The 15,760-nt window shown below is 40.1% G+C and overlaps 1 protein-coding gene across 1 annotated transcript in view; it reads right to left on the reverse strand.

Annotated features, from left to right (window-relative positions):
• Positions 1-1,587: 1,587 nt before the first annotated feature.
• Positions 1,588-15,760, reverse strand: part of rnf123 (ring finger protein 123) — an 89,928-nt gene continuing 75,755 nt past the window's right edge. The window contains exons 38-39 of the mRNA XM_030776738.1: positions 4,521-4,606; positions 1,588-2,331 (exon numbers count right to left, since the gene is read on the reverse strand). Of these exons, the coding sequence (XP_030632598.1) occupies positions 2,232-2,331; positions 4,521-4,606 (186 nt within the window). The 3' untranslated portion in view covers positions 1,588-2,231. The remainder of the gene's footprint in view (positions 2,332-4,520; positions 4,607-15,760) is intronic.

A 15,760-nucleotide genomic window follows, 5' to 3' on the forward strand; every position in this document is an offset into this window, starting at 1 on the left:
TGTCAAATTATACATCATTAGTGATGAACAGTCACCTCATACAGCTGTTACGAGCTAAAAACCCAGTGTTAGCTTCACGTCAAATCCAATAGGTCAATCATTTTTGGATTAAATCAATGAACTACTCAGAATTTTGCATTGGTCACTGCATGACTCGCCAAAGTAATCACACTATATTTTGACAATGGCAGCATATCTTCAGACAGCTAAAATAAATCCCCTAATCTCTGAAAATCTTCCCAGTCCACATCCATAACCAGCCCCAGGAACTATCCCTGTGGCCTTTTGCCACAACTGATGTGTGGAACACTAGCATCGACAATATTAATTCGTTTTTTTTTGTTTGTTTGTTTTTGTTTTTATTTTTTGGTGTACAAGAGCAGAAAATCAGTGCGGTGCTCAGATATCCTTTAAAGGGAGTATGGCAAAGGTGATTTGGGTGCACTTGTGCTTGAGCCATGCCTCAGTAAAGAAGACAAACTTTAGCTGCGGTGCTTACCCTCTCGAAAAGGATGCTGTGAATGAACCTGTCTTTCATCAAAGGTTGTGATATGAAAGTCTGAATTACCATATAGTACGTTTGAAGTTTTACATACGTTTGTTCTTTAACTGTTAAAGTAGTTGAAATACATATTTGATCAAAGTGTGGACCTAAACACTGATGTAGGCACTCTGCTAGAAGAACAGACATGGGTGGTTTCAGTGGCTTGGAGGCTATAGGACATTAAAGGGAGTCGGGGAAATTCAGTCAAATGAAACAACATTAACGTGTTTTGTGTTTTTTTTTCTTTATAATAACAACAGGGTAAATGTTAGAAAAGCACCAGCTTTTTACCACCAGCCTGTCTGCAAAGGCCCAGTGAGTGACTCATGTCTGAGAAGCCAAGAGTCTTAACATTCACTGTGACTCCAGGCAGACGACGGTGGGACAAGATGACACACTGAAGTGGACAGCTGGAGTTGAGGTATAACTCATCCTAGAAAGGTACACTACTTAAGCCACAAGGCCACACTACCTGCATTTGCAAAAATGATGGGAACATTTGATGAGTGTGTTTCACAATGTAGAACAGCATGTAGCATACATAAACACACCATCACAATTCATTATCTGCCTCCAACAAAACCCAGTGTCTGTCATTAAATGCAAAACCGTACATGTCAATACTGTGAAGACATTTCCATCACACAAGGTGCTTTACAAAGCCTTACTAAAGATGTCGCGTGTTGTTTATGAATGATTTACGCATGCCATACATATATGCTTAACGTGGTAGGACTTAAGAGAACCATGTTTGTTTGTCATCAGCAAGTACAGTCTTCACATGTTAACCAGTACAGAGATTCTTTAGTCCATATTATATTGCCATTTCAAATATGGCTGTCCGTTTGGGTATAAAAAAATGCTATCAATTTAAGTTAATGTTTTTTTTTTTTTTCCTTTTTTTTATTATACTGAAAACACTGGTTGACCCTGGGTATGTGTATTCCTGATTGATATCTATGGCCTTGCTGTGGTTGTGGTGTGTGAGAGAGAGAGAGAGAGAGAGAGAGAGAAAAAAAAAACTGTCCGTTTTTAAAGGAGGGTGACTGAAGAGCTTGTTCACAGAGACAGGGTGGAGAGTGTGATGCCCAACTGAGAGACTGGACTGATGGATCAAACCATTTGTCTCTTGCTGGCCTCTCTCCATCAGCGTCGAGCCCAGACTCCCACCACCTGCTCCTGCATCCTCCAAGCAGCCATGCCTTCACTCAGCCGTCACTCAGAGACAACCTGTGGCTTCTCTGTGAGACCATTTGTCTTGAAATCTCCATTCTGATGTCTGCCAAAGACGAAATGGTTAACCCTGAAGACAGCAGGAGGAGCGATGTTGCCATGACGATCAGATGAAGGTGTGCTCACACATCAGACCACCTGGTCGATGTCCAGATGGTCTTCTGGGTTTAAGGTTTAACGGGGACCAATGCTTTATGGATCAAGTCCTTGAGGAAAAGTGTTTGTGTGTTTATGTATGTGCATGTGTAAATGTGTGCATGTGTTTGTGTATTACAAAGAGAGAAAGGGAGAGAGAGAGACACAGAGAGAGAGACAGAGATTGTATGTATATTTGAGGTAAGAGAAAGTGTATAGCATGCCTGTGTTCCTTTCTCCCCAAGCTGCTATGCGTGTGTGTGTGTGCGTGCATTTGTGTGTGTTTGTGTGTATGTGTGCGTATGTATTCATGTATATGCTAAGACCCTGCTGGCTTGCTGTAATCTTCCACTCCAGTGATGGTGGCCTTGCAGAAGAAGCAGTCCTTGTTATTCATCAAGTGTTGATTGATGCAGGCTCTGTAAATAGAGAGGGAGAAGAGGGGTGAGAGGGGGAGAGGGAGAGAGAGAGAGAGAGAGAGAGGACAAGGGGCTTGTCAGTGATATCCAGTCATTCAGAAAGTGCTGAGTCATGCTAAAGCAGCATTTTATTTGAGGTAAACCTTGGTGGGATGACGTAAATTGAGTCCTTCGATACAAATACAATAAAGTGCCAAGTGAATTGATGGGAGGCAAAACCATTTCATCTGTTTTGATCATTTTACTCCCTGATTTACATGATTAAAAACTAGGATATTACCACCTGACTTTACGGGGCTACTTAAGGGGCACTGCACACGTGAAGGAAATTACTCACGTGTCGATGAAATACTATTTCACAATAAGACTTACTGCTTGGTTGCTCCCCTCTTCAGACAGAAAGTCAATAAACTTAAGAAAATAACTCAGTCGCCCATTTATACCCCTCATAACCAGAACCTCCTGTATTCCTTAGGGCAAGGGATCACAAGTCCTGCTCCAAACGCCTCACTTAATGAATTTAAATGTATATCCAGAATCTGTCCAGTTAGGTTTGAATTACTTTAACTTGGACTATGATTAGGTAAACAAATGGACAAAAGAAAAATATATTATTTTCTCATTCTAAATACTTAGAGAAGGGTGCACTGGGCATGTGTCAATCAATTTAAAAAGATGAGCTGTGTTGACAGCATCGGGGAAAATTAAACTGGAAACTTAAATGGCAGTTCTGAGATAGGGAATGATTGATTTATGCAGATATTTGGGAGATGTTTTCAGTAAAATATCAGCTCATGTTAAAGAAAATAGACAGAGGCACCATACAGGGATCACTGAGGTATTTTCAGCCCTGAAGTAGAGAAGTTCATCCTATTCCATGTATTTTCCTTCCCACTGTGAGACTGAAGTAAACGGTCACGATAAGGACTGATTAATCTGTGTATCCTGGACTTTTAATTTGATCTGTTGGTTGACAAGACTTCTTACCTGTGAGGACCCAATGAGTGAATGAGAACAATTCCCTGTCTGATGCCCTTTCCACATTTGGGTGCCCAGAAGGGTGCCCCCCCGCCACCCCCCACCTTTTTCCATTTTCCTTTCTTATGAGCCCCACAGTAAATTTAAGAAAAACCATATTCTAACATATTCCAACAGATTCTCCATCTTAAGAATGAAACATGCAATGAATCACTAATCAGTGACTCATAAACATTGGAGGTATGACTATTGATTTTGGTAAAAAAAAAAAAAAAAAAAGTCTTCGGAGCAATAAGAATCAGAGGACGTCTTGTTGAAAGCTATGAATATCTTGAGATTACTGACTCCAAATTGAATTTCAATTGAAATGTTGTTGCAGTCTGCACGAAAGAATCCTAGTGTCTTTTTTGTCTCAGGACAGTGGGTCTTTTCTATGTTAACTGAAAGATGACACTTGTTTATGGAACTTTTACTGAGTCAGTTTTAACCTTTGCTTTATCTTCATTGGAAGTGTCAGTAAGAAAAACAGATTGTGAAATGGAGTAGTAACACCATAAGGTCACAGTAGGCAAATCTGTCAGGGCTGTTTTTCAAACAAGTGGAGGTGCAGAAAGCAGAGTGTTGGCCTATCTTTTGAAATAGCTCTAACCTTATAAATTCAGTATTACGGCTTTACCATCTGGCCAGGGTTACAATGTCCCTGAGATAGAGACTAAAACATTCAAGCCATCTTTTATCTGCCTAGCTATTAAAGATCTTAATGAGGTGCTTTTCAACAAGAGCTGAACTCCAGCTGAGGCCACAGACATTATGCTACTTAAAGTATTCAGGTTTTCTTTTTATAAATGTGGTTGCTATTGTGACATCATATGATAATTACTGATCTTAGTATCAGACAGTGCTTTCAATATAACTGGTGCCATGTTTTCTTTGTTTTGAAAACAAGTGGCTTTATCTATCTCTGTAAAGTTAAATTAGCTTGGAATGTCTTGGTCTTGCGCATCTCTGTTTTATTTTTTTTTTGTCTTTCAAAATCCTGAAAAACATATTCTCGCCTCCAGGACTTGACTCGACTTGACGCATTTAGCCACCTGGTGTTAATCTTCTAAATGGATGCCGATAACTCAAGCAGTGTTCAGCACTCTGAGGTGCTTGTGTGAAAGATTGGAAATGTTGACAGGAAGCTGACAGGTTGCAGGGAGATAACTCACTTGCAGGACTTGTGGGAGCAGGGCTTGAAGATGGCCGAAATGGAGTGTGCATAGCAGATAGGGCACAAGTCCTCTTCACTGGTAGGCTGTGGAGAGGGGAAAAAAAAAAAACACAAGTCACTTAACACACACACGAACACACTGCCATAATCACTCCAAATCTAAATACTTAAGAGAGTATATCAAAACCTGAAAATGCTCAGGTCAAAGGCTCATAGCTCAGGGTGCCGTTAACAGCACAGTACAACAACAGCAGCAGCCACATCTTTCTCCTACCTAAGGACTCTCAGAACATCTACAGACTGACCAGGGTGACTTGCGCAACTTAACCTCTCTGACAGTGGCCTTGTATCCATGGAAGCGACCTTAACCTGTCATTATCAAATCTTTCCACTTGGGCCCCTTTAGACTATCGTCTTTCTGAAAGAATAACTAAACCAGAGAAATGAAAGAGTCACTCACTGGAACTCAGCTTATTGTAAACCCTACCGTCAAAACTAAGGCTCTTTAAATTTACATCTAAATCATATTTCAAAAGAACTGTATACTGTACACACACTGCACATTCAAGGGTAAGGAGCCTATTCTCTGCAATAATTCTGCCAGTGGAGTGAAGCATGTCTCAAAAATACCACTAAAATTCACATGCGTTATGCAAACAGACGTGAATATGCTTGCATGTGTGGAATTAAATGTGATTTATAGATTTGCAATGCACATCCATCAGATGGAAGTCATTCCATATGCGATAGTGAGCTCTGAAATATCCCAGTGATGAATCGTAAAGTGTGGGATGATATAGTGTGGAAAGAAGGGTTAGGACAGTTACTGTCGCTCAGGGCAAGTAGACACGCTCCCACACTCAAGGGAGATTTGATCTAAAGCCCACCCTGAAGGCAGTATGAGAACATCTATCTCTCTTAGCTCTTTGGAAGGTTTTATTTGGAGCTCATCGGTGCCCTCATAGAGAATGCCAAGCTGACATAAATGATGGAATTGCCACCCAACACTAGTAAGCATTCACCACAGTGTCAGCTTATATTCAACACTGGGTCCAGCATCTGGTTGAAATCAACTAGGCACACATGGAGCGTTCAGAACAGTTCATAATGTCTGTGCAAATACAGAGAGTACGAGTACGTGTGAGATGCGTAACACAGGTGGCGATGTATCCTACAATGCCTGTTCTGCTAAAACAATCAGGCATAAAAAGTGTCTGAAGCCACACTCAGTAAAAACACTTTAACAGAGTGACAGGTCAATGAGTAGTATAGATGAATGTCAGGGACACCACAAATAGGAAAGAAAAATGCACCGTTCCCTCTTCCTTTGCCCCAGATCCCTAGAGACTCCCTTAATCTTCACCCTCTCATCACAGACTTCTTTCCAGTAGCAAGAAATGAAGGCTGGCTGCAAGTGCTAATTGAGTCCATTGCGCTGATTTCATGCACGGTGGGGATGTCAGATGAAAAGACAGTTGGGGGCTTTTGCCTGACATCTACCCAGGGTCATCTCAATGCCCAATCTTCTCCTCTCTGTGACACCAATTAAGGAGCTCACTCCCTTAATTGACTATGGTCACACCTAAGGGGGAATACACCAACTCCCCCCCCAACATCCTCTGAAAACATGCAAGAGAGTCATCACCTGATGATACCAAAATGAGAGGATGTTCAAAAAGTCAGGGTGGTTCATGACAAATTTATGAACAGCTATTTTTAAACACAGATTATGGAGAAAGCTGATATTTACTAGTTAGTTTCTATGTAATAGTAGCTATGTAATACTATGCACCTCTTGGTAGGTGAGTAGTATTGCAAAATGTTCAAATATAGAATCTGAACAACTGTGAACAGAATGATCTATTCATGTCTTGAATTAACTAAGATTCGAAAAGTGATTCGTAATTATTTGAAAAGTGTATTAATTACATGTTTTATTCTGTTTGTACATTGCTATGCAACTCATATCACTGGTGGTTCAGAATCAAGCTACAACAAATGTACTTAAGGCTTTGGAGTCAAAAAAGGTCCAGAAAGAGCTACAAGAAACAGAGACAGAACTTGAGAGAGATTTAGCTTAGGGAGCTCCATTACAAGCGGCTGCCAAACTGATTAAAAACATAAGGCTGAAAAGAATGCAGGGGTTCAGTGAGTTGTTAAGCTTCTGTGCAAGGTAAATGACTCTGGTGGATAAGTCACTTATTCATCTAGTGTTACTCTGTTAAGAAAGTTGGCAGAGCTATCAGATGGCTAATAACTTTTAGCTGGGTGGAGGGGAAGAGAGTGGCTCTTTGTCCGTATGTGTGTCTGCGCTTGTTCCTCTGCCCTTCCACTGGCAAAGTCAAACCACCTCCAGTGGGACTGATTGGGTTTCTGTTTGGTGTCTGCTTGGAGGTGAGGGAAATACAACCCCCCTTTTTTCAATCTTTTTTCCCTCTCCTTTGCTTTCTTCACCACTGCTGATGTTCAAAAGCCACTTTTCAGAGCAATTGGGATTACTTCCAGTTGTACATTTTCAACAGGATGAAACTGCTCCACCAAAAACCCCAAATCAGCTGATTCTGAACTTAGAAGTATTTATTTCTGTGTCTGGTACATGCATGGTCAAGTGTACTACAGAGGGTTACCGGGGATTCAACAATAATTATACGCACACGCATTATGAGGTATTGATATTATTAATTCCTCAGGCATCCGGGAGGTTGACATTAAGCCTTTTTTTCCAAATGTCATGCAGAAATAACAAGTTTTGTGAGTGGAACAGTGTAATTGTGATGGACCTGGAATGTAGACCCTATAGAACACAGCTAGAGAAGGCCAAGAAGGAACAATAACAAGTTGGGTGAATAGGAAGCTGACAGGTCTGGTATCAGAATATCAAAATCTGATATCAGAAATAATGTTCTGCCAAGAACTGCTACAATTTTACAGATTTAGAAAAGATCATCTACAAAAATCCATATTTAATCAAATCCTGTTATCGAAAGACTCCATGTTACTCATTCCTTTCAGCATATTGCATTTTTCATCATTATTTCTTTTTTCCATACATGCTGCTTTTTTCATATTCTCCTGGGTGAAATTATTCGAAGACTGTGTAGGATTTGCACTGACAGCTTTGCACTTTGCTGCCAAACAACCGCCATAGACAAAGTGCAGAGTTGCTGTGTTCTGAAGCCCCATTGAGCAAAATCTAATATGAATATAAACCACCAACTGTCAGCTAGATTGATAATAAGTCCAATCACAAAGGCTACTGACTGAGCAATGCAAACTAATTTATGTTGCCAAGTCCTGCTCTTGCCAATACAGTCACAATGACAGATGCTGAGAGTGCAGAGAGGTACCAGAGGCAGACCCTCATTGCTGCTAGCAAACAAGAGCTGGCCAGTAGCTGCAAGAAAATGTCCTGGCAGTGGCTGGCACGCTAACCAAAAATAAGGTAAGTAACTCAGCCTCAACCATGGGGATGACATCTGTGATTCATGTTGTTTTTCCTCCCCCGTTGCTTCAAGCTATTTATTCTTGTGCTTCCTCATGTCAGGTTTCCAGCACAATGGAGGTGGTTTGGTGTCTAGAAAATGGTAAGCAGACAGGCTGTATGGAGACAGACAGTAATTGTGAAGGCCTATCTCAAAGATCTCTTAGTCTGGCCTCCAGCTCTGAGGCTGATGAGAGACAACAGATTTCCTAGGTCACTATCGACCACCTAGTGTACCACAGCAAAGCAAGCTGAAAACATTAAACTGTGGACAAATAATTAATTTAGAAAAGTAACTGAAAAGTATTGAAAAGACCTTAAAGTAATTCCTTTAAAACACGCGTTTTGGACTGGTACATATAGTTACGAATTAGCTTGTCAGGGATGATTCATGAAAGCAAGCTGGGTAGCAAAGATTCTGTGCAAGCACTGTGAACAATATCAAGAGATGCTTACTTACAGATCATCAAACTGCAGCTCAGAACTGCAACAAATGTGTATTCTTTTTCACATTAATAATGAATAAGGATGATAAGATGCTATGTTTGTCTAGGAGAAGCAACAAACGGAGCATCCGTTTAGGCAGTGTAATTTCACACTGTTAAATTAGCAGTTGCTTAAGTTACTGCAGAGGAAATCAAGGGGCACATGTGCTGGTGAGAATGTTGAGAGAGGTTACATCAGTAATCTTAGGACAGCTTACCTTCAAAAAGCCCCGATGCAACAATTTCCTTGAAAGTACATATTTCATATTTTAAGCACTGTCAAAAAAAAAAAAAAGACATTTCCTCGAGATTTTGCTCAGCCAGGCTAATAGCATGCTTAGATTATACCAGCTCAGCAAAGTGGAACTACGCTCTCTCTCTCTCTCTCTCTCTCTCTCTCTCTCTCTCTCTCTGTCTCTCTCTCTTTTTTTAAAGCTCTGGAGAGGAGTTTAAGAGTTATACGCTCAGGAACTGCAAGCATGTTTGAAAGGATTTAGGGGGCACTCTGGAAACAACCCCAATGTTCATCCTGTCACTCCTGCCACAACTGACATTACTTCAACGACAGTCGGAACCAATGTCCTGATGAGGGGCCAACAGAGACAGCCCTTCACACAGAGCCACGGCAGGGGCAACCTCTCCCAGTGATTATTAAGATTTAGAAAGGAGATGGAGAGGCATTCAAACATACAGTTCACACTGATTGAACACTGGACTCAATCAAACTCCACAAAAAACGGGCCTGTTGTTAGAACATAAAGTAGATGGGAGTTTCTTTGTTATTGCACAGTACTAACTAAATTGTCATACTCTACGGGGACCTCATCAGCGTAAAGCTTGTGAGAGGAGATTAAGTCTCTCTAACACATAAAATAAGCTGAGAGATACAAATTGGTAATTTAAAAGATAAACAAATAAATCAAACAAAACTCACAAAATCATTCCGAATTAAAAAATATAATATAAAATGCACTGGGTTAAAGTAGAGTGCAAACCAAATACAACAATGATTTATAATTCCATTTAGATATTCACCAGTGTTTTACAGGTTTAACTAAAGCTGCAAATATCTGTTTAAGGCTTTGTAACAAAAAAGTCTGTGCATTCACATGCCAGTCTCTCTCTTCTGAGACCACAACACAGATTTATGTTGCTCACTAGACTCAGTTTAATGCAACTGCCTGTCCTGCTCCATTAGCCCAACCTTACCTCAGGAGACAAAGCTGTGTCAGCAACACTTACTCTGTTTCAATTTGCTGAGGTCTAGAAGCCAGTCGTTTCCAGGCAAAGATTCACACAGCGACTCTGGGGTTTCTCTCAGTGGGAGGACACAGGCTCACTGATCGCCATGTAACCAAGGCCCGATACTGACAAGTGACCTTTCCTGAGATGGTCCCCTGATCTACAGGGGCTGAGTGGTATTTAAGAGAAAGCTGGGGGGAGGCTCGCCCCAAGCATGGGGCCCAGCAGCACAGAGTGAGGTCTCTGGATAGAACCCTTCCATAAAAGAGCAGGAGATGGAGACTGGGGTAAAACCATGAATATGGCCTTAGGGGAATCGGGCAAAAATCAAAGGAACAAAAGCACAGTCCACTAACCATGCGCCAAACACATCAAAGATAGAGTGATATTAAAAATAATGTATTGCTTTGTTTACGTCACATGATCATATCATATTTCAATGTGATACCATTTTTGATGATTAAAGCTGGTAATAAAAGAGATGAATGTTAATATGAAGATGCCTTGGTGCTGTAGGCAAAACAAATTAATTATTCATACCGGGCTGAGCCCTCATTGATAGATTTCACTGTATTAGAGGCTTATGATTTATTTTTAATTTGAAGGTTTAGTTGTGGTCAAAAGCAAAAAGATTTTTTTTCTTAAACTGCTTTTCTAGGAGAGGGATACCAAATAAACACAGAGACATCTAACAGTAGAATAAACCTAACACCTTCCCAGGAAAAAAAAAAAAATCTGTGTTGTGTAACGATGGCTATGGTAGAGGTAGAAACAGCTGTTTTCAGCTTAAAAGTTTTTAAGTTACAAAAATAAGGCATACATCTGTTGTCCAAGTACTGAACGACCTCTCAAGGATCTCTGCACCTTACAAATAACAGCAAATCTGCCATCTTTTCAAAAGTAATACTCTATTGGACTGTCAGCTCACACAGAAGCCAAGAGTGTCGGTCTCCCTTTCAAGCCCCTGCTAAAGCTTAATAGGAGAGAGCATGTCTGTTTTGGAGAGGATAATGGAGGCTCTCCTCAATGCAAGAATTGCTGGGAACAAAAAGCTAGGTAATTGTAATAGGTTTTCCAGTGGAGAATTCAAAGCGTTTTTAAAATGTCATTTCTCAATTCGAAGTTACCAGACCTTTATTTCTCTTATGGTGAAAATGACTGTGTTTAAGACTAAGCTGGACTGCAGAGATTAAAAAGTGTTCCATTCATACTAGAGATGTATTACATTTATTGTAGATACCAGCGACAAATAACCTATAGACTGATAATTAAATGACTATTCTTTGATAAGCTGTCAGCTCACTGGAGCCGAGTGAATTCGCTATGTGACTATGCATCAGAAAAGATCTACATAAGGGATAATCCATGGTGAGGTGTGTCTTGAAGGATTTTAATATAGAACGCAGAAAGAAAGCATCACATGGTATAAAGTGGCGCTCATTAAAGTCCTTTACTGTACACTTCAGAGAGGATTATCCCACCAATTTCATAGTCACTTGCCAGAAGAATTCAAAACAACTTATTCACAGTTGTTGTAGGTTTTGGACTCAAAATTAAAAGATTATGAAATAAAAGTTCACTCTTCCCATGACAACACATTAACCACCTTTGCTCCCATAAGAAGCAACAGTTTTGCTAACTCATGCCACAAAGTATTAAAATTCAGCTTGACTTTAATTCAAAATAGTTTCACAGTATGCTTGCTATCATATATAGTTACTGATATAATCATATCATATTATTTTTGCAATAATAACAATTTTTTTTCATAATTCAGCTACTCTGCAGTAGCAGACAATTGCTGGTGTGATGGTCTGAATTAACACCGGGTCTACTTAATGGACATTCACAAGATAAGTAAATATTGCACATAAACACTAAAGCGCTTAGTTAACACAGTGATAATGTAACTGAAGATACTGGATGTAAACAATTGGCCTATATACAGATTAACCATGTAAACAGGATAATTTTTAATAGGTCAGACATAAGCCCCTTTCAGACATGCACTCCGACTCTCTATTTATCTAGACATTAGCTGGTGGAGCTGTATGTGAGAACACAAATGTCCAAATCAGTTGGGACGGACATTAAACATACTTTACCCTGCCAGTCCTAGTACAAAGTTCGTGTAATGTCCAAATGAGTCCATGTGCGAATACAGCAGGTAAATGTCTGGAGTATTCACAGTGAGCGAGTGGGCGTGTTGATGATGTTTCTATCATGCGACTGGCGCGAAACCTGAAGAATACAAACATCCAAGGGTGAAGAAGAAGGGTCATTTACACAAAGATGCCAACGCTAATGTCTAACTGGAAAGACGACAAGATTCTAGAACTTCTTTCGTAAAGACCGCCACCGAAATTGTCAGACAGAAGTTGATAGACTCATCTGCCATCTTCGATGTGCTGTAAAACAAAACACTGCGATTTCCGCGGCGTACTTTTTGCATCATGTACTCCCTCCTACACGCTCTAACCAGGCACCACTCCTCGCCTAAACCAAACAGAGTATTTCCAGTAGGTGACAATGCGTCTGACACAGACAGTCTCCTATTTTGCGCTATATGCAGGGTCCAAAATTAGCACCCGCCACTCGCCAAATGCAAGTAAAAATCTACGTTGGGGACTAAAACAAATGAGGTCAGTCGCCATTGGCGGGTTGCTGAAATAGGCCTACTTCATAACAAACTTTCATCACTGCAACACATAAGTGGATTGACTACGTTTCACAGTTCTTTGATTGAGCCTCGCTGTCTACTGGGTAATTAGTTATTACATTGTTTTTAATGACATCGTATCCAGTAGCGTAGCCAGAAATTTATTTCCGGACGGGCCTCGGCAAAAGTGAGCAGGCACGACTCATACACGGTCCATCACTAGCCTTCAGATTCTTTATAACCTACTGCTGAACTGAATGACAGGTCAGACACCCCGTAACACAACTGTAGCATACTCAATAACCAAGCCAATCCAGTCTTCTGTTCTTTGTTTGCATTGAAACGGAATATGTAGTAAACCACATAATACTGCCGCATTTTAGGCTGTTCACAAAGCAAACACTAACCACACTTTAACCAGAAGTACATTTTTACATGTACATTTTTAATTTGAACTAATCTTTTGTATGACTCGGGAGTAACAAGTCATCCAAGTGAGTGATTCATTAATTTTTTCCCTAGGCCACACATGTGTGCCACTCAGGCTCAGCCTTGTTCTTGAACGAGTCTTTCAGGTCTGTGTCTTCCGTTCTCTTCAGAGCCATGGCTCTGGTTCCCTTGTCACATAACCGCTGTGCAGGCTCAGTGTAGGAATGAGTGATTCGTTCATGGCTCATAATTATGGGTCTTCGGGTCCTGAGTATCTCGTTCACTTGTCCCATGGCCACTGCACAGTCTCAGTGTAGGAATGAGTCTTAGGGACCCATAGTGTTAGCCCATGGGTCTTAGGATCTTTTGTTCATTATTCACGTGGCTACAGCAGTAACATGACCAATGCTATTATTACTGGCGAGGGGAGCCATCTGAGCTGGTGAACCAGAACATTTCTGTAGCTAGCTAGCTGTGTATAAAGTAGATGCTGAATGCATGTTTAATTTGCATTTCCGTTCGAACGAGTTTATACACTATGGGTCCTCAGTGACCTGGTAGGCTAAAGTGAATAGCTATCACAGAATGAACAGAATGATATTTTTAAAGATAAGCGCAGCACTCTCGTGCGGGCAACTGAACATATTTTTATATATTTTTATTGTTTTCCTTTATTTCTACTTTCTTATACCTTGTGTTTATTTGATAAACAGCATGCAGAGTGGAAGGCAAAGTAAGAATTTCATTGTACGGGAAAACTTGTTTTAACTGTGCGTGTGACAATAAACGCTTTGGCTCTTGAACTGAGGCAATCACTCATTTCAACTGAATAACTCAATAGGATAGGGTCCAAAATGTTGCTTAAGAGCTTAACAAAAGTGAACTTGTGTATTATATTTTACCAAGTGAAGCAAACCATGTTGCTCTTAGTGTTTGAGAACCGTCTTTCTGTTATCACTCAGACGACAGCTACAGTGTCACACTAGTTCCAAAGAACGAAATGTACCACTGACTTGAAAAAAGATTCGTTCGTTTTACTGAACGAGATTCGAAGATTCAAGTCAGTGAGTAAAAAGAACCGAACTTCCCATCACTGCTTGTTAATTGGCTAATACAGATGTCAGTCAAACACATCAAGCATTAGGCTATACAAATAAAAAAACAGAACACGTTTTCTTCACTTCAGGAGCATTTGTGATGATATTTTAGTTATATTATCAACCAATTTAACAAACAATGACGTATCATTTTTTTTAGTATTCAATTAAATATCCTAACTTGAGGGGACTATGCATCTTTTGGGTGGGCCTAGGCCCATTTGGCCTTTTCGTTGGCTAGGTGCCTGATTGTATCTGCAGTTCTATGGCCAGTTGAAAAATATTTTGTCCTGTAAATTTTTTCAGATTATCATCCACTGATAGACCAAAAAGTTCATTTTGGACCCTGGGTACATGTGTGAGAGGGCAACTCCAGACAACGTCTAAACCTGATCCTCTGGACTTAGTCCGAAGTTCATTTGAGAAAACTAGGCTATAGTAAACTGCTTTAAACTGTTTTAACATAGAGTTTCCAGATGATCAGAATTGAGTATTCATCCAGACAATTGTGTAATCTTCTTGTAACACAGAGGTTTCTTGGCAGTAAAACAATCTGGTAACCTTCAATAATCTGTTATATTGCCCTATAATGCTTTTAACTCTGATGGTTCTGTTATCTGCATCAGGAATTGCGGTAATTGGGCTGAACAAGACACACAATCTTCTGAGCAACACATTTCAGTGTTTTCTCTGGACTGCTTTGCAAAAAACAACCACATTAATTCTCTATTAAATATCAGAATATACTGCAATTTTTAACATAACAGAGTATACTGCAATTTTATGACTTTGTGTGTGTGTGTGTGTGTGTGTACAGAGAGAGAGAGAGAGAGAGAGAGAAAACATCTCTAGGAAAATAGCTCTTTTTTCCTTTTTTTTTTTTTGCTGTTTGTCTCTTTCAGAATTGGAGAGAGTAAACATCTATGGTGAACAAATGGAGCCAGGCCATTAATGGAGTGGCAATGAGCACTGATGAAAGCTCTGCTGTCTGTATGGCTGAGAGGGAGGTTGGCCTGGGTAGAACAATTAATGGTAATCAGACACCACTTAGCGCATCCCTTGACCATAGAGATGGCAGCATAGCGGTCATGTCTCACCCTCCCCTAACTACCCACTCAGTGACCCCTCCGTGTAAATCATTACAGCACAAAAGGCACACGGCACATCCTGTTGTTTGGACATCACAGGCTCTTGTTTTTGGCAAAGGCCTGTAAACAAATGTCAGGGAGTGTGTGGAAAAACACACGCACATGCGCACACACATACTCACACACACACACACACACGGACCTAACGAGATGTTAAGCTCCAGGCCAGGCAGACAGGTTTTCAAACAAACTAATGATTTAATAAACAGATTAGCAAAGTTGGGTATCCATTCAGTGTTTCCAGCGTATCTGGCTCTCCTCCTACTCTCTAGTGCTGCTGTCTGACTCTTCAGGCTATATAAACCTTAGATCCTATACTTATTTCATTGTGCTTTGCAGAACAACTCATTTACTCTACATTTTTTATTACCTTAATAGCTGAAGATATAGCAAAGAAATCTAATCTTCTATTCAGAAAATGAAAATGATCATTCTGTGTTTTAGGGGCAAATCCAAAAAAAAAAAAAATGCAATGGCAGTGGAATTATTTTTATAGAGTTGGACAGTATTAATATAAATTCCAATCAATATGAATATTTTATGGATCTTTAAACAGGGAAGGAATAGACAGCTAAAACTTGTGGTAATGACTGCAGTTTTGCTTAATGATTTATTTTCATTCAAACAAGTCCCATCAAAATATGAACCATATAACAATGATTCCAATCAGGCCTTTAATGACGGAGCTGAATATAAA

The sequence above is a fragment of the Chanos chanos genome, chromosome 6 (assembly GCF_902362185.1).
Source record: "Chanos chanos chromosome 6, fChaCha1.1, whole genome shotgun sequence".
Classification (NCBI taxonomy): Eukaryota; Metazoa; Chordata; class Actinopteri; order Gonorynchiformes; family Chanidae; genus Chanos; species Chanos chanos.